This window comes from Lissotriton vulgaris, chromosome 3_1, assembly GCF_964263255.1.
Source record: "Lissotriton vulgaris chromosome 3_1, aLisVul1.2, whole genome shotgun sequence".
NCBI lineage: Eukaryota > Metazoa > Chordata > Amphibia > Caudata > Salamandridae > Lissotriton > Lissotriton vulgaris.
Window position 1 is genome coordinate 1,535,814,850 of NC_141689.1, and position 23,721 is coordinate 1,535,838,570.

A 23,721-nucleotide genomic window follows, 5' to 3' on the forward strand; every position below is an offset into this window, starting at 1 on the left:
TTTTCAATTTTTCTTTCTAGGGGTGCCAAGACCAGGGACACAGCATGCTGTATTGAGGTGTCCACTGCCTCACAAAACCCGTCATCTAAAGCAGGAAGGAAACCGATTCCTCCTCCATATAATCAGCTTCTGCTTCTTGCATGACAGAAAAAGCTCTGTGGTGCTAGGCAATTCCTATCTAATATAAAGAGTCAAGGACTCAACATAATGGGACCTCACCCTATAATATAAACAGAGGGTAGACAGCCGTGGCCAGTCCCTGCGGTGCCAGAGGACTTGACAAGTGACTAGAAGGCCTTAACTGGCCTGTTAACCAAACACCCCAAAGCAGGTTGAAACAGGCTTATGAGCCCAGAGTTGGTTTCCGAACTTTGTATTGAGCGTCTACCATCAGAAGCGCTCTGATTTACAGACCCACAGGGTGTATAGGCCTCCAGGTTGAAATAACGGGCACCCGTGACTGGCCAAGGCTCTGCGATGCGGCGTCCCCGTCTTTGCAGAAACGGCACGCAACGTTCAGGGATCCCGTGGAGCATCTCGTTCGAGCGCCCTCTAGTGGCCGGTGGGCAGAACAACACACGTGGCTTTTGTCAAAGTTTGCAAGCCACGTGAGGAGCACCCCGTCTGAAACAAAGGCAAAGTTGGAACATGCGCAGCTTTAAAGCATGAGTATCTCCCTGAAATCACTACAAAAATCACCAGTAAAAGCACCAAAGCTGTACATTGAAGTGAGGAGACAATAAAAGACACTTAACTCATGGCTGCTGAGCAGCGAAGAAAGAGGAGCCATATACCGAGATGATGGACTATATTATTACATGGACTGTTTAGTGATTGGTTGTGATGTTTTTTCCTTTCCCGAATGGCTTTTTGGGAAAGGTCGTTGTTTATTAAAAGGCTGCTTTAAGGAATAAAGTGGAAAAAGATTAGCATAATCCTCGCCTCTGGTCCTGACATAAAATTACCTTCATTCTGCTGCATAAGATTTATGTGCTACTCCTACATAAAAAATAACTTATTTTTTTAAATGTATTACATAAGAAATAACTTCTTATTGTAAGAAATCAATAATTGCCGTTATTTTCATGTTTCAAACCTCCTTGCAGTTCCTATTCTCTCAGTCCTGTGTACTGTTTTACCCTTTTGGTTTTCTATAACAAAGTGGAAAAAAGACCAAAACTCTGACAAAATTTACTAGTTAGTATATGTATAAACTGATAAAATAAAGTTATGGTTCAGGTAGTGCAAAGACTGTATTACTTGCATGTTTTCATTGTGGGGGCACAAGTTCTGATTAATATTGCGGACCATAACTGGTGATTGTAGATTTTGCTTTGGGACCATACTGCCACTTTAACTATCTTTTTTCAGTGAATCGCTTAGGCTTTCACCTCACCCCAAGTGTTACATGTTAACCTGGAACAGAGCATAGGAGTAATAGGTTTACGGATGTGCGTTCATTATTGTGTTTGTTCCAAATAAAATGTTTTATTAGGTCACATTTAGCTTCCTATAAGTGTATCTGTATATAATCATTTTCTTAGTGTAGTTTGCAAAACACGAGAAAATATGTATTTTATATTGTTTTTTAAATTTTATTTTATTTCACAAGCTTCTTATTTGAAGATGGCGAACGTTTTGGACAAGGCAGGGATAGAAGCTGCCTCTTGGATGACACCACTGTGACTTTATCCTTGTGCCAACTTAGAAATGTAAGTTCCCATTGCTCTTCTCTATAGTCCTGAAATGTAATGCCTCTGCATTTTTAAAATGTTTAATTTTGTCTAAAACTTTACTTCTCAAAAAAAGTGAGATCTTTTAAAATGTTTACATCGACAAATCAAAAAATAGGAAAGCTAGGGTAGGTATGGACCAGGAAACAAAAAACATTGTCAAATAAGAATAAGAAAGAAAAGTACCAAGTCCAACGTGGCCACAAGTCGAACATACCTTAGGTGTTCCCAAAGCTAGGTCTTTTGTATTTAATTTTTTTTTTACAACTGCGAGAATCTGGTACACCCTAAACGCCTCCGGTTTCAGATCTGCCCACGGCCTGGTCGCCCCCACACCCCCTGCCTGCTCCTCCTTACCTGCTGCCAGAAGCCGAAGCCGAGCCTACGTCCCAGCCGCCACAGGGCCGCCCCAGCCGCCGCAGGGCCGCCAGGCGAGCCCCCAGCTTTTTCCCGCCGTAGCAGCTCCGAATCCGCCCCCCCGCCTGCCGATTGGTCCCCGCGCTACCCGCCTCCCAGCGGACCCTCCCTCCCGGCTCCCTTCTTATGACGCCCCCAGAGCGACCGCGCAGTGGACGCGCGCAGCGGGAGCACCGATTGAGCGCCGAAGGTGCGCCAAAGGTAAGCCCGTCTGCGCCCGTCCACGCCTGGACCGCACCCAGTGCCAGGACCCCTGGCCCCCGAGGACCCCAGCCCACCCGCCGGACGTACACCGCCGCCACCCTCAACGCGTTCAACACCGGCCGAGTCCCGGGATGCTACCGAGCCACCCCGAGACGGACCCACGGACCCTTCAGCTGCCACGCCTGCAAGTTCACCTGCATCCGGACCTGCCTCGCACCAGCACCCGCCAAGCCGAACACCAGCAGCAACCACCTCAAGTGCATCCTGCTCAACACCCGCTCCGTCCACAGACACGCCATCGAACTCTGGAACCTCCTCGACACCACAGCTCCTGACGTTGCCTTCCTCACGGAAACCTGGATGAACGACTCCTCAGCGCCCGACATCGCCATCGCCATCCCAGAGGGCTACAAGATCACCCGGAGGGACCGCACCGCCAACCAGATGGGAGGAGGCATCGCCATCATCCACAGGGACACCATCCACATCACGACCAACACCGACGACACCCTGACTACCGCCGAACACCTACACTTCCAGATCCACACCGACCCGAAGACCACCCTCAGAGGCACCCTGATCTACCGACCCCCGGGACCACGCACACAATTCAGCGAGGACATTGCCGACTTCGTCAGCCCGCATGCCCTCCCCTCCGCTGACTACATCCTCCTGGGGGACATCAACTTCCACCTGGAGAACAACAACGACCGCAACACCATCACCCTGCTCGACAACCTCGCCAACCTCGGACTCAAGCAGCTGGTGTCCACCCCCACCCACCTCGCCGGACACACACTCGACGCCGTCTTCTCATCCAGCAAAGACGTCGCCTTCAGCCACGCCACAGGACTCCACTGGACGGACCACAGCTGCGTCCACTTCACCTTTAGAAGAACAACGATCCACCACCACCAGCAACAGGTTGCTCGAAGAAGCTGGAACAAGATCACAGCCGACCAGCTCGCCGCTTCCCTGAGCCAGCACCCTCCCGCCAGCTCAGCGAACCCCAGCCAGGCCGCCGACAACCTCACGAAGTGGATCAGCAACTGCGCGGACGAACTCGCCCCACTGAGGACCCCGCCCAGCAGACCAAGCAGCAAGAAGGCCCCATGGTTCACCGACGAACTCAAGAGCTCCAAGAAGAACTGCCGAGCCCTCGAGAAAGTCTGGAGAAGGGAACCAACACCGGACAACATGACCACCCTGAAGCTTGCCACCCGGAAGCACCACCAACTGATCCGCGCCACCAAGAAAACTGCATTCAAGGACCGGCTGGACAACAACGCACACAACTGCAAGGAACTCTTCAACATCGTGAAAGAGCTCTCCAACCCCAACGCCGGAAACAACGACATCACCCCATCGCAAGACCTCTGCAACTCCCTCGCCTCCTACTTCCACAACAAGATCGCGGACATACACAACAGCTTCAGCACTCAACCGACGCACGCCACGACCGCACCAACGCCCCCCACCACCACCCTCCGCGCCTGGACTCCGATCAGCACCGAAGACACCGTCCGCATGATGAACTCCATCCACTCCGGATCTCCGACCGATCCCTGCCCTCACCACGTCTTCAACAAGGCCGACGCTGTCATCGCACCCCACTTGCGGGACATCATCAACACCTCCTTCGACACCGCCACCTTCCCGGAGAGCTGGAAGCACGCCGAACTCAGCGCTCTACTAAAGAAACCAACAGCGGACCCCACCGAACTCAAGAATTACCGCCCCATCTTGCTCCTCCCGTTTCCAGCCAAAGTCATCGAGAAGACCGTCAACAAACAGCTGGCCGCCTTCCTCGAGACGAATGGATCCCTCGACCCCTCACAGTCTGGCTTCCGAGCCAACCACAGCACCGAGACCGCCCTCATCGCTGCCACCGATGACATCCGAGCCCTGATGGACAACGGAGAAACAGCGGCCCTCATCCTCCTGGACCTCTCCGCGGCATTCGACACGGTCTGCCACCGCACCCTAGTGCAGCGCCTCAGCAACGTCGGAATCCAGGAGAAGGCACTGGAATGGATCATCTCCTTCCTCGACGGAAGAACACAGAGAGTCCGTCTACCACCGTTCAAGTCAGAGGCCACCGAAGTCATCTGCGGCGTCCCTCAAGGATCCTCGCTGAGCCCCACCCTCTTCAACGTCTACATGAGCCCCCTCGCGGCCATCGCACGCCAACACAACCTCAACATCATCTCCTACGCCGACGACACCCAGCTGATCCTCTCCCTGACCAACGACCCCGCCGCCGCCAGAGCCAACCTTCACGAAGGGATGAAAGACGTAGCCGAGTGGATGACGACCAGCCGCCTGAAACTGAACTCAGACAAGACGGAAGTCGTCATCCTGGGCTCCTCGCCCTCCGCCTGGGACGACTCCTGGTGGCCCCCCGCCCTGGGCACCGCACCCAAACCGACAGACCACGCACGCAACCTGGGCTTCATCCTGGACTCCTCCCTTTCCATGACCAGACAAGTCAACGCCGTCTCCTCGTCGTGCTTCGACATCCTGTGCATGCTACGGAAGATCTTCCGGTGGATCCCCACCGAGACCAGGAAGACGGTCACCCAGGCCCTCGTCACCAGCCGACTGGACTACGGCAACGCCCTCTACGCCGGAACCACCGCCAAGCTCCAGAAGAGACTCCAACGGATCCAGAACACCTCAGCCAGACTCATCCTCGACATCCCACGACACAGCCACATCTCCGGACATCTGAGAGACCTGCATTGGCTCCCCGTCAACAAAAGAATCACCTTCCGCCTCCTCACCCACGCACACAAAGCCCTACACGACCAAGGCCCGAGCTACCTCAACAACCGCATCAACTTCTACGCTCCCAAACGCCACCTCCGATCAGCCAGCCACGCCCTCGCCGCCGTCCCCCGCATCCGAAGAACGACAACAGGAGGAAGGTCCTTCTCCTACCTGGCCGCCAAGACCTGGAACTCCCTCCCTCCCGACCTGCGCCTGACCCAAGACCACCTCTCCTTCAGGAAGAAGCTCAAGACCTGGCTGTTCAAGCAGTAGCAGCACCCCCCCCCCCCCCCCCCGCCCCCCCCCCCCAAGTGCCTTGAGACCCTCCGGGTAAGTAGTGCGCTCTATAAATGTCTTTGATTGATTGATTTGATTGATCTCATTGGGCCAGTGACTGAAATCTCCTTAACCCTGGCTATGAAAAAGGCAGTGACTCTCCTCTTTAAGTAAGGCTGGCTTCCAGAAAAGGGCCCATATTTCCTCAGGCCACAACCACCACCTGATTAGGTTACTGCCTTGGTGGTGAGAAAATGGTTTGGTACCAGTCTAACATCATCCTTGGTGGAACTGGTTAAAGCCGGAAGATGATGCCCCGGTTACTTACCGGTAATCTTCATTACTCCGAGTATAGTCTTCCTCGCCACATGACGTACATAGTGAGCTTCAGCTCCACACCAGAACCCTCCAAAGCAAAAAGTCAGCCTCCCATGCCTCCCATCCCTTCCCAAGATGGCCGACCCATTACCACCTGACCTCTATAAGAGGCGGGCCGGCCCAACCCATCAGCCTGAAACAACCAGGCACAAACATGAAGCCGATAGCCATACAGGGAGGGAGGGATGGGAACTCATGTGGCGAGGAAGACTATACTCGGAGTAATGAAGATTACCGGTAAGTAACCGGGGCATTACCTCCTCGTTAGTCTTCCTCGCCACATGACTTACATAGTGAGCAAATACCAAAGCCAAGCGGCTTCATGGAAACTCACAAGAAATCAACAGACCAGAAGGGGATGACCACGAAAGAGGGCAAACCCAACAGACCAGTACGAGCGGAAGGACCACCCAATAGGGAGGCAACCACAAGCAGGAAAACAAACCCGGGACCGAAGACACCGGGAAGGCCGAAAAAAACTGGACCCCAGAGACACCAAGCGCCGCCAGGAAAACCGTCTCAACCGAAGAAATGCAGAGACAGTACCGGACAGCACGGAGCCAAAAAGGCAACAGCAACCAGGGCCGGAACAGAAAAGTGCAGGCCAGACCAACACACCAGGGCCGCCCAACAGGCAGCACAAAGCGAGAGTGGAGCAAAAATCCAAGAGAGGAACCGAACGAACAGAGGGAATCCCCACCACAGTGACCCAATAAAAAATCACAAGCAGAACGAGAGACCCAGTCCGACAAACACAGCAACACCGCAAGGGCGACCACAACCCGCGAGAGAGCCGAACCAGAAAAAACGGGGTAGCGGCACCAGACGCAATCCAACAGACAGTCAAGAGCTGGAAGAATGGGAAAGGGTGACGAAAGGAAACAGAAGGGGGACAAACCCCAGTCACACAAGGACCCCTGGAAGGGACCGCGACACCAAGGAGAGAACCCAGGCAGGCACCAGGAAAATAAACCCAGGAAGGCGTCGGAAGCGACACCGAAGAGACCCGGAGGAAAACCAAACCGGGCTAAGGCGAAAAATGGAAAACCCACGGGCCCGCCCACGGCCAGAAGGGAAAAGTGGCGCGGCAACCTGAGACCCCCCCCCCCCCGCACAGGGACCAAGCAAACCGGCCCAGGAAGAATCACAAGAAGGGGGCGAGCCGCCGAAGAGAGCAACCAGGCGGCCAAACAGACAGCCAGCCCATAACCAGGCCCAGCCCAGCGAGACAATGAAGAACCGACTGGAACAGGACCGCGGCAGCAACACACCAAAGGCGCGAAGAATAGAAGGGCAGGGTGAAGACGAGTCCGAGCCAAGACAAGATTCCCAGGGTGCCACCAGAGCCAACAGGACCCGGGACCCCAAAAACAGGGGAAAGAACGAGGACACACCCACACCGGAAGCGCAGGGTCCCGCCAGGATACCCCAAGGCACTGCCAGAAACGAAAACTAGCAAGGGAAAGAGAAAGCAAGGGCAGGACACAAAACCCGTGCCCCAAGAGGCAAAACAAGGACCAAAGAGCAACAGGGACCAAGACAACCACCGTCGAGGCAGACGGAGACTTACCCAGGGGAGCACCACCAACAGGACAAAAACCCTGGCCAGGCCAAACAAGCCCAGAAACCTAGGAGAAAAAGGGACCCCAGGAAGCGCAAAGCCGGGAGCCCGGACGAGAAGGCCGAAGAGCCAAAACCGGAGACCCAGAGGAAACCGACAGGACAAGACGGACCCAGGAGACTCCCGAACCAGGCAACAAAGAGGCCCGACCCACAAACCACCGAAGGAAAGCCGATGAGAGCATGAGCATACAGGGCCAGAAAGGCCGGAGCCAAAAACGACCCAGGCAAGGACAGCACCACCGTGCCAAAAGACAGCAGGGGCGAACCCCGCACACACCCCGGAGCACGAGGCAGGGGACAAACCCACCAGAAAGGCAACCAACAAACCCCAGCAAGGCAGGGGAAAAAAAAACCCAGAGAAGCCAAGGAACGGCAAACAGAAGCCAGACGGGAAAAATGCCCACAGGGAAACCCACCGACTCAGCACAGACCGGGAACCCAAGCAAGCCCCCAGGAAGGCACCACCAACACACGGGAAGGAGGAACCCAGTCGTACCAGGAGACAGAGCGGGAAGGGCCGGGCGCAAAAAAGAACCAAGGAAGGACCAGAACAAAACACGACCCGAGTAAGGCCCCACCAAGGCAACTCGACACAGAAGGACCAGCAAGACCGCCAAAAGCCACCACGCAACAAAAAAAAGGGAAGAACGCACACCCCACCAGAGAGGGGCGCCGAACCCACGGACCAAGCAGAGCAACTAAAGAGCCACAGCCCCATGGACAGGAGCAGGGGAGTCCAAGAACCGACCACCGGAGCAGGCAGGCAGAGGGCAGGAGCCAAAGAACCGTGCCACCCAGGATGAGAGGGGAGGCAACAGAAGGACCACAACAAACTCCGACCCCAGAAGGCGAGAAGCAGAAAACCAACCGGAAAGGGGTGCAGGAGCCGCCAATATAGACAGCGAGCCAGCCAGAAGCAGGAACAGCCAGAAAAGACACACTAGGAGTTCCACTGACGCAGCCCAGAGACGGGCGGAGAGGAGCCCACCGCAGCCAGTCCACACTAGACACGTGCCAGCCCACAGCCCCAGGAACCCCACCCCCGAGGACGACCACCAAGGAACAGACCGGGACAGCACAACAACGGCCGGAACAGGAGTCCACAAGACGAAAGGACCACAGGCCCAAAACCCGAAAGGGAGGGAGGAGACAGGGACACCACAGCAACAAAGAAGCCGAGGCCCAGCAACCCAACGCCACATGAACCACCATCTAACAGTGCAAACTCTGGAGCAGAAATACAACCCCAGGGGGAGGAGCCAAGATGGCGGCCGGGACGGACGTTTGAGCTCCCGGCTCCGTGGACCGTCCGGCTTCCTTCGATAATCCTGAACAATCCTCCTGTCCTGCGCCGCTCTACCGCCGCGGATTTCCGGCACTGAAGCGATTGGCGTTCTCCTGACACCTTTGTCGGCTGGTTTGGTAGCAGACTCGGTGATTACTTCGACCTCCGACGCTTCCCCTGGTCCCTGCGTAGCTGGCCGCCACCGGACGCCGAGGGATGTAGACGGCGAGCTGGGCTGCAACACTGTGGGTGCTCGCGGGGGTGAAAACGCTGGCTGTGCGACTGGAGTCGGACCCTTCCATCCGGGTCGGACTCCCCCTCGCGCTGACGGTGGCGTAGACGACGCTGGAGCCCTCTAACAGTAGCTCTCCTCCGCCACCCTGAAGATAAGCGAGCGGTCTCCATTTTGAGGTGTCTTCCCGCGGTGAACGGCTGGCTTCATGTAACCGTGCGGCGCTCTCGCCCTGTGCAGTTCCCGAGTGGTGCACGGAGTTTTTCTGGGGACTGCATTCTTGTATCTCCGGTCTACATGGTTTCTTGACTCGCCATTAATTGCCCGCATTGGAGATGACAATGGCGCCTGCTCATCGTGCTGAGACGCGGACTGTCCCTGGGTTCGCAGTGCCTGCGCGCCCCTGTGCCCCGGAGCTGATTGCCGCATCGAAGGAGCAGAGGGGACGTGCGGATCGTTGCTTGATACTGAGAGACCCGACCTGTGGGGATGTATTGGCCGCCCTCGTGGCTTTAAAAGTGGAGATGCAGAGTACTGGCCGGGCGCTGACCCGGAGACTCGATGAGGCACTGTCTGCAACGGGACGTTCCCGGCTGGAGGATCCCCCGCCGCCCATGTATTCTTCTGGAGGTGAAACACTGTTGCAGAGCGAAGGGACGGCGGCGCGGAGTCCTCTTGGCTACATTGTATCGCGTCAACCCATCGACACGGATACAGTTGCTGAGACACCCTTTGTTTTGAATGCTGTGACTTTGCCTCTGAGCTACCTGTTGAGACCTAACTTTACACTTCACTTGCCAGATGTTACCCAGGCTGCACCTATCGTTGGTACTTCTGTGGCATGTTGCTGCTGTGTTTGGGACCCCGCGGTACGATACGTCTTCATTGTCCCCTTTCTTCGAGAGCGGCCATCTTGCCTCTTTGTCCTGGCTGAAGGTGACTCGCAGCAATGGACGGGCCTGAACCATATCTGCCGGTCCGGACAGGGGTGATGGCATGCTCGTTGCCGCTTTGATTGGACTGGCTGGCGGGGACTTGGACTGACACACGTTTTGCAATATTGGCTGAGTAGATTTTTTGATATCCTGTGTTTTTGCTACATGTCGCTGTGATTTCACCTCCTGTTTCCCTTTTCTGCCGGGTCGAGGACTTGTGAAGTGCTGAGGTGCTGGGTGGTATTGATTCGGGACCACCGGGTTTACGGGGGTCCTTTGATACTGTATTGTACTTGGCGCAGGATATATGGGCGGCGTGGGAGTCCGGGAGTTCGATTGTTGGGTGGGCTCCTCCCCCCCTTTTCTTTTCCTGGGAGTGGTAGGGTAGTGCACTCTTCCTTTTCTCCCTGGGTTCAATCGTGATCTTATGGTCCTTTTTCCTCTCTTCTTTTCTTACTTCTACATTTCGGGTTCTTCTGGGGCGACAGACACGTAGCTAGGGGGGGGGTAGGCCATAGCCTCGGCATGCGTGTAGGGTGGGGGGTCTTCTTCGGTAAGTTTTTATTTCTATGGGCCTTCTTTTTCTTTCTCCGTCCTTTTCTTATGTCTTTTCTAGGGTCAGTGGTGGGGACTGGTGTTAGGAGGGTAGCGGCTGGGAGGCACATCTCGCTGCATATCTATATCCTGGTATTACAGTTTCGTGCCGCCATTTTAGATGTGTTTACTGTTAGTGGACTCTCCTGTTGGCTGTTACCCATTTATTATATGATCGTCTGTACTGTACACTGATCCGTACTAGCTTCTGTATCTCCTTACATATAAAATTATTTTAAAATTAACCTTACTGTCTCCTGCCACTCGGTGCACGTAGATTTATTGTAACATGGGTCGTATGCTTTTATGTGCTGCCGTGCCACCGAGTGGACGTATACTTTGCAATCAAGCTTCAGAAGTGTTGTGGCCGGCCGGATGGTTGTGGGCCCGTATTTGTACTGTACAAAGTGCTTAATAAAGGTTTTCAAAAATTAAAAAAAAAAAAAGAAATACAACCCCAGAAAACACGAACCAAAAAATCGGGAGTATAGAACCGTAAACACCACACGTGCAAGCGTAAAGCGCACGCGCACCGCTACGGGCACCTAGGCACAGAACAACAGATGACAGATGTGACTTCACACGAAGGGACCCATCACACCAACCTAAGACAGAAGATGGGCAGAGTGGACACACAGGGATACGAACCTGTGACCATGGGGGCTAACACAGGCCCCTACAGCAGCAGCACCAGTCCATTGAGCCACCAAACCCGACCTGAAGAACAGAACGTGGCAACGGTACCCAAGGCAGCAGAGAACCCAGCGAAAGGCGTAGAGAACAACCCAATGGGACCCGCCAGAGGTCAATATAGAAGCAAACCAGAGGAGGAAAACACCCGGAAGGCCCAAATCAGGGCCAGGCAGAGCACAGAAGGGCGTCTGAACGACAACTCAAAGAGCAGAAACTACAGCACCAAAACAGAGATATCCAGAAAAAACCCAGACCCCTGCATATGCAAAGCGCCAACAAACAGACGAACAATGCAACCAAACCCAAAGGGACACATCACATCGACCCCAGAAGGATGAAAGGCAGAGAGAACCCGCAGGGAGCTGAGTCCGTGACCACGAGTACACAGGCACACCACAGAGGATGCAGCAGACCTCTGAGCCAGCAAACCAAGCGCCCTGTAAACAGCACCTACACCCAGCAGGCCCGGCACCACCAGAAAAGAAGAAGGAAAACAACAACCAAGTGAGGAGAGTTCCCCCAAATCTGAACCTGACAGCGGAAAAAACGGGAAAGCACAGGACACTGCACACACCCCAAGGAGACAGCCAACAAGAGTGCCGCCCAGAATCAGCGGAGGGATGAGCGATGTAGACGAGACGAACCAGGAACCCCAGCCCGAGGTCGGTTGCGCAAGTCGGAAGGACACCACCTCCACCCCGAGAATAGTGAAGCGCGCATGCGCGTCAAAGGAATGGAAACAAACGTGCCGAACAAACATCAGCAAGACCCATACGAAGGACCAGAGTCCCAGTGGGAGACACATCAGGCCACAAGATGCAAGAGCAACAGCAAAGCGGGCAAGAAAGCAGCACCTGCCCCTGCTGAACGCGCCCCTGCACGGACCGGGAGAAGACTCGCGGAAAACGGAGGCACGGCAGAGGCAGGAGGACTCAGCACACCGAGCCCAACAGCCGTCCGTCCAAGGGACAGAGCCAACAACGCACAGCGACAGCAAAAGAAGCCTCGGAGAGAAAGCAGTATGAAGCCAGACGAGGCCAGAGCTTCCCCCGGTGGACAGACAAGAACGCTGCCGAAAAGGGCACACCCCCAAGAAAACTCACAGGAGAGGCCCAGGGTTGAAGCCAGCGAAAAGCAGGTAAGCTCCGGGGAGCCAGGTGAAACACAGCTCACAGGAGCCGCTCCGAGCAGGGAGAGCCCCACCCCCAACAAGTCCAAGGAATCAGGGACGTGTCGGGAAGCAAGCAAAAACCGGCACAAAACACACGCTGACCACCACGGGTGCGCCACTAGTCACCAAAAGATTCCCCCGGCAGCTGAACGTGGACCGCACAATCAGCGTATAGCACAGCCGCCCGCCGCAACGCCCCGAAGGGCAGGCGGGAAGCGAGAGCAGGACGAGTGGGGCACTCAGCAAGGCAGAACACAGCCGCCGCTACCTAAGGGAAGCGGGTCGTGCTGGAGCATACCCCGACGGCTGTACACCCTGCAAGTAAGGGAAAAAAGAAAGCCGAGCCGCCGCCCACCGTAGCGCCACGAGGGGAAGGGAAAGATACAAATAAACACAGCCACCACCCGCCGCAGCGCAATGAAAGGCAGGCGGGCGGCAACAAACTGGCACAGTACAAAAGGCACAGCTGAGGCACGGCAGGGCGCCGGCCTCCCGCCCAAACAGTACCCCGGCCACCCCCCCATGGAAAACCCACGGCCCGCAGGAGCAGAGCTCAACCGGCAATAAACACACCGGGGGGAAGGGGGGGAAAGAGTCCAAGATCCTAGGGTCCGCTGGAGCAGGACCTCCAACCCGAGACCCAGGCACCAGCTAGTGCAGGCACACCTTACCTGAAGACGCATCCGGAGAGAAATGACGCGCTGAACAAAAAAAACAGGCTGATGGGTTGGGCCGGCTCGTCTCTTATAGAGGTCAGGTGGTAATGGGTCGGCCATCTTGGGAAGGGATGGGAGGCATGGGAGGCTGACTTTTTGCTTTGAAGGGTTCTGGTGTGGAGCTGAAGCTCACTATGTAAGTCATGTGGCGAGGAAGACTAACGAGGAGGTAATGCTCCTGGTAGGAAGATCTTCAGCACCTCTGCTACTATCATTAAGGAGGAAAGTTTTACTGCCCTCCATTGGATCATTCACTGTGGGAAGCAATTCACAGATTTTCGGAAGACCATTCCATAAACATGAAACATGGCCTCGTGGAAATTATTAATGTGAGCATGCTGGCTTTAAACCACTTCATCAGTGATGTAACAGATAATGAGAGTGAGTCGCCATTTGTATTGTAATTGAGGCTAACTGGGCTTACACCTGACACACAATAGACTGAAAATAAATGTTCTCTTCTAAAAGTATGTTCGAGGCATATGAGCTGCTGATCACACACTATGCATAGATTGCCTAGATCGCCATCTGGTATTGGGCCCGGATGTTTGCACTTGTTTTTGTCCTGGAAAAGTCCTTGGAAGTCACAAGATAGGTGAATCCTCCTTTGGATGATAGTGCACATGGGCATTGGCTCCATCTTCAGATTGTTTTTTTCCGCCATCGGACTCGAGGTGTTTTTTTCACACTCTAGTTCGGATCCGTCATCTATTCCACTTTTGAGGCGCAATCCTTCACCCATTGTGCCTTTGTACCATCTCCAAAAGTTTTGGTGCAGTGCCTCTTCTATTCATCACCTTTGCCCCTGGATGTCAGTACTTCCTTTTGGTCCCATTGATGTGGATCTGCATCTGTGTTCTTTACTTTGCCATAGTTTTAACTTCACCAAAAATCTACCTCTTCAACACACAGTGTGGCAGGACAATATCTACCACAAATGTCACTGGCTTCAAACTGCGCCTCTAGTGTAGCCGGTGGTTGATGGTCATGGGTCCACGTGATATTTGCTTGTGGAGTCTGGGGTAGTTAGAAGTTGTGCTACAAATGCTCCCTGATGCACCTACTAAACCATTCACCCCCAGAGATCTTCTTGGAGGCAATAATTGCTGCCATTTTTTCTTATCTCCTTTGAGCTCTAAAGCACACTGCGACAGCTGAATGATGGCATACGCTATAGTGTAACTCCATGACTTGAATAAATCCTGTTAGTGCGCCTCATAGAGCTATGTTAGCTGCTTTATGTACTGAGTTGCAGACTCGTACCAGCAGAACTGGGATTATGAGTTTTGCGAGAAAACCACATCCCTGTAGTTTTAATCTCTTACAGGTGAGTTTACTGAAAGCAGATGAAATGGATCGAAAATAGAGAATAACTTGCAGAAAGCAATATAGGAACACCAGTTCTTACCACTATTATTATAACTTCTATTCCTGCAATCTGAAAATAAAGATACTTTAGACATTGGTGCTTCTGGATGTGGGAATACTGAAGTGGAATTCCCTCATCAGTCATAATCAGGACCTAGGTTATTGTGACTGTTCATTGGACAGGATCTTACAAGTAAGTTGGGAATGGGAATTATAAGTGTACTGCTTTTCCTGTGGAATATTTCTTGGTTATACTGGAATGGGGAGAGGACACAGGTTAAGAGCAAGCAATGACTGTGGATAGTGTGATAGTTTGTCAGGTAGGGTGATATCCCTATTTTGAAATATAGCAACTTCTGTTCACTGCCCTGCGGTATGATATGATTTCAGCTGCATAATTGAGCTGAATCTAAATTTATACCAATTCAAATTGTGGTTAATTTTGGAAATAATCTAATATTTCAAACATTGAAAGACATTCAAAACATGTGTGTAATAAGTAACACTTTCCGTCTTTACTTTACCATGGTATAAACATTTATAACTGTTCCTCATTTCTTTCCCTTTTCACAGAGATTGAAGGATGTTCCCGGGGAAGCCTTTTATCCGTTGCTGGAAGATGAGTGAGTGTCCATCGTTTAATAGTTTTTATCAGTTTTTAACATTGTTACTAGAATTCCAACTTTACCTTTAGTGCCTCTAGATGGTCCACATTGCACACACTAAAGTCAGTTTGCCTTCACTTGGGTCCATCTCTGTGCATGGAAAGTTTAAATCCCCCAAATGAGTGAGCTTCTACCTGTCGGTGGCTTCTTCAGCCACTACCTTATCTGGAACATGAAGGTATCGACGCCATTGCAATGGCATCAGTAATGGTCCACTCAGAGTGTGGTGTTGGCGCATGTTGTAGATGTTGCTGAGGTGAAAGGGACCTGCATTAAATTTGAAAGGGGGTAACAATAAGAAGACAGTAAACAGCTTTGCATCTCAGTCTAAGAGGTCACTATCACAGAACGTGCTCATGCAGTACCTGGAGTAAGTTTGGAGCTGCCCATCCTCAAAGCATGGTCTTAGCAGCATGAATTACTGGTGAAACTATACTAATAGACACTGTTAGCTATTTTGAGTCTTGAGCATCATCAAAAACTGAAAGCATTAACGGCTGCCTTGGATAAGCTGGATGTGTATAATTTCACTGAGATTTCTATATAATCCGTAATGCCATTGAGCAAATTACATTTTGGTTTTCTCCACCCTAGTAGAGGGGGGGGCTAGGAGGGAGATACAGTTTCAAGCATGTTTGCATTTTGCTATCTTAATTCAGAGTATTCTCTGTATTTTAGGTGAGACTGAAGTCTTTTTCAACTGCAACTTCTTATTTTCCTCTATTCAAATGCCCTGTACAATAAACATTTTTGTTTTTTAATATCCTTTCTGCAGCCAGTCCAATTTACCCCATTCTGGAAGCACTAACGAGTTGTCTGCGGCTGCCACTCTCCCCCTGATCATCCGAGAGAGGGACACAGAGTACCAGCTCAACAGGATCATCCTCTTTGATAGGCTGTTAAAGGTATGGACACTTTCCTTTTTTTTTACCTTTGGATGTTTTTCAGATCCTTAGTTTTAAACCACTCCTCCCAAACATGCTTGTTTTCATTCCCTGATCTTCTAAAGTCGTGCTGAAGTTCTAGGATTCCATAAAAAGCTGCCACACATACTGTTTGGCACTATAATCACGGACCCTGTAGTTGTACTGGATGATGGCAGTTAGGTCAGTTCATTTATCCGGTCACAATCACCAACTTCTATGCCACCGAAGTTAAAAACTCCATCCAAACCCCATTTGACGTCCAGAAGAAGATCTCCATCACCATCCATTTATCTTTCACTAAGATGGCTTCTAGACCTTTGTAAAAAAAACTACCTTCTGAAAGTCTGGACTCTGGGTATATTCATGGACATATTTACCTTTTTGGAATAGTTCTGAAGTACTTTTCTCTGGTACCTCATCACTAGAGGGAGCAACATCACCTAGATTTTCACCAGGTCCTGTAACATCTACTAACTTTCACGAGGTCCTGTAACATCTCCTAGGCTTTCACCAGGTCCTGTAACATCTCCTAGGCTTTCTCCCAGGGCTTACCCTTAACAACCTCCTTCTGCTCCTACAATGTCTCAGGGACACAAAAGTTCACATTTACCTTCTTCATCTCCACGTAAGTCTGGAAATCAAAAGGACATTGTTCACGCTTCAGGTAAAAGACTAGATCTCAGAGAAAATCAAGAAGTAAATCTTAATCTATTCACTCTAAGTCAAAGAGATCCAGTTGAAGATCTAGCAGAAGGTCATCATAGGAGGCGTACTCCATCCTGGACAGCTATGTCAAGCTCTTCCTTCAGAGAGTACTCTCCTATCCTGACAGGACTCCAACAAGGATTTAATTGTATACTGTAAATATATTTCTGAAGGATACTTCTGATCGCTGATTCCTCAGCTTTTGAATATTCCCAAGAGCCAAACTGGATCTAGAATTTTTCACAGCAACTGTTACTGCTTGCCTTAGGCTCCACCGCAATGTCGCACTAAATCCAGAAGTGTTGGCATGGAGCCATTGCATGCTGATCTTAGTTCCTTTCTTTGTCTGGCCTGTTGATGACCTTACCACATTTAATGATGGATTAGTAAGTAGCAGCAAAATTAAACATTGGAATGTCCACTGCTAGTGTCTAAGCATTTGTCATATTGAAGACCTTACATCAAAAGAAAATCCCCCAGGCCTCTGCATCTATTATTTCCTGATCTGCTTGTAACCTGCTCTGTAGCTGTTTCTAACACAAGCATCAGTAAGGTCAGCTCCATCTCAACTTCTAAAGAATTAGAAAGCACCAGATTTTGACCTTCTTTTTCTGAGAGCAGATCCCGCTCCTGACTCAATTATTGGGGCTGCAACTAGAAAATCTCATACAGTAGCTCTTTCCTCGTCTGTTCCACTGGAAAAAGAGCCACTGTATGGACTCTGTAGGCAGAAAGATGTGCAAAACGCCTGTTTCTACTTTGAAAGCTGCCAGTGCTAGTGCTCTCTTGAGGAAATGCAACAGATCCCTCTGGGAGTCTCTCCAAACTTATTGCGACAAAGTTCCCAAAGAAGACAAGCAGGGCTTCCAGGAAGTTCTAAATGAAGGTATGCTTGCCTCCAAACAGATCTTTGTAGAAGCAGCCGACACATCCGACCTAGTGGTGCATGGTTATTTCCACAGAATCTGCCTGATATTCTGTTCCTGGTTTAGACTGACTGATCTACAGCCAGAAGCACAACACAAGATCCTGAATTTACCCATTTCAGTTACTACACTTCAGCTCTCATGCAGATGATGACGTTTTCTATATGAAAACTGATGTGGAGACTCTGAAGGCTGTTGAGCTAGAAAGGAAAAAAGAGTACAGACTAAGGTAACGGCCCGATGATAGGCTCTACTTACCTCAGACGGTTGAAACTTCTCACTTGTCACACCAACAGCAGCAACAGCAGAGACAACCGTACCACCCTCATAGGTACATAGGGTCAGCAACAACAACCTGCGCCAGCGGGAATACCTCCATTCCTTTCTCTTTTGCTCACTCCGGAGGGGGGGTGTATCCAGTTACCCTCAAGAGAAGCAAGGCATAAGAATGGACAAATGGGTCTTGAATATTGTACAGAATGGATATTCCATCCCAACAACCACAACATTGACTTACCAACTAGATTTGTTGCAAAGAGAAGTCACCATGTAGCTACAGAAAAATGCAGTGGAGGTGGTTCCCTTTCACCAAAAAGGACTGGGAATTCATTCCCATTATTTTCTGGTTCAGAAAAAAGGGTCAAAAAAAGGAGTTCAGACCCATCCTCAGTCTGTGATTGTTGAATGCTTGCATTATACCACTGAACTACTCACTACACCACTCAACGACTTCTAAGAGACTGCATGTGTGCAGTAGACCTTTAGGCTGCATACTTCCATGTACCAATTGAAAAAAGGCATGCATAATTTCTGTTTTGTAGTAGGCTCCAAACACTTTCAATACAAAGTCCTGCCACTCAGAATGAAGTCAGCACCACACACATTCGCAAAAAAGCATGGCTGTTGTTGCACACCATCTAAGGAAACACACATTTTTTGGCTACTCTTACATAGGCGACTGGCTAAAGTTGCATTCTCTGAAGCGTTTGCAAATATTCTTCGACACTCTTTGAAGTTTGGGTCTGGGGATGAACATCAACAATTCAAAAATCCACCCAGTGTGCACGATTAACTACCTCGGTGCAATACTGGAGACCCAACCTGGAAAAGTGTATCCTTCATAGTATTTATTGTCATCTTTCTGTCTCAAATCTCAGTCTTTTGCAGATTCATCAACCAACAACACAACAGATATCATCCTTGCTAGGGTTGATTGCGTCCTGTATATTCCTGGTCCTTTCCTCCAGGCTTCAGATGAGTCCTCTACAACAATGTCTAGAGGACCAGTGAAATCAGTTCTCATATAACTGAAAGAAGAAACTGAATGTCGCAAAATCACCAATTCAGTCTTTCCGATTGTGGGCCAATCTGATGAATTTAGTGATAGGGACGTCATTCCATCAGGACCTTCCAGTAAAGGGTGAAAAGCTCACATGGGCCAATAAATGACACACTATTTATGGTCAAACAAAGAAAAAACGTACAATTTCATCCTACTAGAGATAAGAACCGTTCAAATGGCCATAACATCTTTTTTACCTGACATTACAACAAACTCCTTGCTTGTTCAAATGGACAACACAACAACAGTTTGCCTCGAAAAGAAGGGATGGGCCCACTCAAGACCTCTATGTCTAGATTCTCTAGTAAGTTAGAAATGGTTCATAGTGAGGATTCAGACAGTTACATCTGTCCACCTACCAGATGTTTAATACCCAGAAACAGACTCCCTCAGTAGAATGAAGAAAAGCATGACTAGGTTCTAAATGACAAGGTTGTAGATGAAATATTTCAAAACTAGGGCTTACTGACACAAAAAACAAGAAATGCTGAGGTTATGTGTAGGAGGCTGGCTTAGTATATGGTGCACACTTATTTAAGTGAAACACTTTGCAGTAATCCAGACAACCTTTATGTTGATTTTAGTGGTCTTAGACAAAAATAGAAAACTCTCTAAGTGGTAGCTGTGGAGAGCAGCTTTCAGGCTTAGTCCAGAAGGAGCTTGTTTCACCAGAACTAATCATATAGTGTAGGTTAAACGAAAAAGAACCACACTGTGTAGTTATAAAAATAAGTATATTTATTATAAACATTCACTAACACATGTTGGTATATCTCTTACCCGGAGATATAAACACAATACTTCAAATGAAAACAGGTAAGTAAGCACAAATACGCAGTGCTCTTCAGGGGTATACCAAACCATATACTAAAGAAGTGGAATACGAACTGCTACTGAAGTTGAGACTTGGACCAGAAGAGTCAGAAGAGCTGGGGACCCAAGTATCCACCCGAGGTAAGTAGCCTGGAACCCCACGGACGCTGTGTGCAGAGTGGAAACACAGCCACGTACTCAACGCAAATCAATGGGGAAGTTGCGGTTGCAGTTTTCCAGAAGGACCCTTCCCAGTGGACCCTGAAGAAACCCAGCGGAATATGGAAGGTTGGAGGGTCACCCCACCCGTGGATATGCCAGGAAACCAGGATTCCTACATCTGGAAGCTGGGTGCATAGTTGCAAAGTGACTTCGAAAATCGCCGTAGAACACAATGGATGACCTCAGTAAAGATGCAGCTGGCGAAGAAGGTGAAAGAGTCTGGTGAAATCGAAGGATGGATTCTTGAAGAGATGTACCTGCAAGCAGAGGAGCAAATTCTATGCCACTCAGGAGTGACTAGGAGGCACGGAAGACCAATGACCACCGATGGCGGAAGATGCAGGAGAGTTGACAGTGACCTTTTTGTTGCAGCTGTGAGGACAAGGCGACACTGTGGAAGACCAGGAGCCGTTCATGAGCTGTCCCATGTCGGAAGTCGAGAACCAGGGGTTGGTGTCCGGTGGGAGCACCAGCAAGCCTTGGCAGCAGCAACAGATGTGGTAAATGAAAAAGGCGTAACGTTGGGACCAGCAAGGTCCAAGGAACGCACCAAGTTCAGGAGAGACAGAGCAGCCCGCAAGCAAACAGGGGAGCTCACTAAAGCCAATGACCCTCAAGTGGATCCACAGGCTGAAGGCACAGGAGTCGCAAGAGGACCTTGAGCAGCTCACCAAAGATGCGGGCCCACAGTGCAGAGGATGCTGTGAGGATGAAGACATTGGTAGGGAGAGATGCTGGAGGCTGGAGCTTCTTATAGCTCGAAGATCTCTTGAAGAAAACGTCAACAAGCCTTGGAAACAGCAAGTCGACTTGGTGCACAGGGGTTCTGGTCCAGCGGTTCTGACGAGGGATACTGGCCTCAAACTTGCTGGTAAGATAGTGCAGGTCTCCAGGGAGATGTAGAACCACCACCTGTGTTGCTGAGCCTTTCAAAGTCCGTGGAACGTCAGGAGCAGTAGACCGGTCAGCTTAGTTGCAGCACCTGCAGAAGCAGGAGAATGACTCCTGCCTCTGCAGGTGCTGCACCTAAGCTGACCGGTCTACTGCTCCTGACGTCCCACGGACTTCGAAAGGCTCAGCAACACAGGTGGTGGTTCTGCAACTCCCCAGAGGATATTACTTTGGGTGTCTTTGATGCCCACAGGCCTAGAGAAGAAACTGGGTGAAGCACAGATGATGCAGAAGACTGGCAGGACGACGAGACCAGGAGCAGCAGGAGTCTTCCTTGATGCAGTCTCGGTTCCCAGGCGAAGTCCAACGAAGTCCCAAGTGCCCGGACTGTAGAAGTTGAAGTGGTTTTGAATCAGTCAGTCAGTCAAAACAACTTTATTCGAGTTATACTCATAAAAGCAGAAGAAAAACATCCATGATTCATATAAAATTACACAGTTACAAGATAATAAATTAAAATGTACATGCTTAAGACAGTTAAAAAAAAAAAATTGGACAAATGGAAGAGTTAGAAATTAATTTTCACTAATTACAATAAAATAAAAACCTTTTACTATAAAGTTAAAAACTGATAAAAACACATTATGGCCAATCACTTTACATGGTCAAACTAAGTGGATCAAAATTACTGTTCAAAAGGAATCAATTACCCCTGGTTTGTATTCTGTCTTATCACCCACACCCATCCTAAGTATCTGGCTACCGCTATTGAAATAAATGGCAAAGTGCTTTGTGCGTATGCGCCTTTCTGCTTCTGCGCTACTGTTAGTGCCCAGTAATTTGCACATTGGCTTAAGCCAAACTCGCCTTGGGGTAACATATACAGGGCAGGCGAAAAGAAGATGAGCAATTGTTTCCTTTTGAGTCCCACTAGCCGGGCAGATACTATTGCTTGCATCAGTCCACCTAGAAGCCAATGACTTCAGGAGTAATGATCCAGCCCTAAACTGAAAATAGAGCTTCCTATCCCCAGGCTTAGTAATAATATCCCAATAGGGTTCAAGCCTGGGCATAAGTTTTGAATCTAAAAAAACCCCTGCCAGGGTGGTATGCAACCTGTTCCCAATATTTCTCTTTCAAAACCTTCTTCGATGGGAATAAGGCTTCTGCTGAGTTATCCCACAACATTTGCATACCCAGAGCAACCAGGCTATTTCACACATATCTTAATCAACGAATCTTGTGGAAGGGATCAGAGTTTAGAACATCAACGAACCCTGCGGTATATAAAGAAAACTCAGGTGTCGTCCACAACCTGCGCCAGTATAGAATAGGGCACAGCTTGGCGACATCTGTAATAGCTTTCCTGCCAAAATCATTTCTTAACGGCTTTAACAGGGTACTCTGTGGGAGACTGGTGATATTACGAAGGAACTTATTTTCAGAGAGGGTTAATGATACCATTTTCTCAAACCCCCATAATTCCACACCATATAGCGCTGAACTAACAGCTTTTGATTCATAAACTTGGAGAACAGACTTCATTGGTTTTGTTAGCAACTTTCGGTGCTCCAAGCTTAAAGCTCCTGTAGATTGCCTATGTTTTAATGCAGCTATATCTATATGATGGTCCCACTTGAGATCCTTTCCTAGATGGACACCCAAATAGGTAAAAGCTTTGACCAGTTTAAGCGGCTGGCCATTCTTAAAAACTTTCCCTTTCAAACTGCGATGCGGATTAAAAGTCAAACATTTAGTTTTTGCCACGTTAACCTCCAGGCCTCTTACGATGCAAAACTAAAGCACTCTGTAGGCCACTTAGGGCCAGATGTAGGTAATCTCGATTTACCTACTCTTAAATACCGAATCATACCGATTCGGTATTTAGGAGTAGGTAAATGGGATGTAGGTAATTTCTCTTTTGAAATTACCGAATCGGTAAGAATCGGTAATTACTGAATCGGTATTTACCGATTCGGTAATCGCCATTCATTCCTATGGGCCTGGAGGCCCATAGGAATGAATGTCAATTACCGAATCGGTAAATACCGATTCGGTAATTGGGGGAAACATTGAAGGGTGGTAGGGTGTCACTTTGACACCCTGTTGCACCCCTCAATCGTGTATGGGTGCACATGTTGCAGACACACATGCCCTAAGGGCATGTATGTTTGCAACATGGCAGCGTTTGAAAAGCAAAAAAAATGCTTTTTCAAGGCTTTTCATTATTTACCACCAACTTCTAGTTGGTGGTAAATAACGAATTCTTAAAGCCCTGTAGCACTGATTACAGTGCTACCTACATCTAAAAATACAGATTCAGTAATTTTACAGATTCGGTAATTTTACAGAATCGGTAAAATTACCGATTCAGTAAAATTACCAAATCTGTATTTTAGGTGGTCCCACATCTCAGTATCCAAATACCGGTCGGTAACGGCCGAAAATCGGTATTTTCGGCCGTTACCGACCGGTATTTGGATACCTACATCTGGCCCTAGGAGTTTTGGATATGATTAACGTGTCATCCGCAAACATTAAAATTGGAATCTTAGTACCAGCTAGGGAAGGGGCGTCTGTGTTTCGCTGTGACAAACAATTGATTATTCCATTAATGTACAAGGAAAATAGTGTTGGGGCCATGGCGCAACCTTGTCGCACACCATGTTGAACCGGAAATTGGGTGGTGACCCTGCCCTGTCCACCCCATTAGTTAGCTTCATGCAGCCTTATCACCATAGTTAAAATCTCCTCAGAGAGGCCTAATTTCTTTAGAGTCAACCATAACTGTGAACGAGGAACAAGGTAAAAGGTTGCACGTAAGTCAACAAAGGCAG

At 49.8% G+C, this 23,721-nt stretch overlaps 1 protein-coding gene across 1 annotated transcript in view; it reads left to right on the forward strand.

The window, feature by feature from the left end:
* TBCK (TBC1 domain containing kinase) overlaps positions 1 to 23,721 on the forward strand; it is a 1,513,148-nt gene that overhangs the window by 536,290 nt on the left and 953,137 nt on the right. The window contains exons 12-14 of the mRNA XM_086962029.1: positions 1,613 to 1,712; positions 14,968 to 15,017; positions 15,835 to 15,964. Of these exons, the coding sequence (XP_086818155.1) occupies positions 1,613 to 1,712; positions 14,968 to 15,017; positions 15,835 to 15,964 (280 nt within the window). The remainder of the gene's footprint in view (positions 1 to 1,612; positions 1,713 to 14,967; positions 15,018 to 15,834; positions 15,965 to 23,721) is intronic.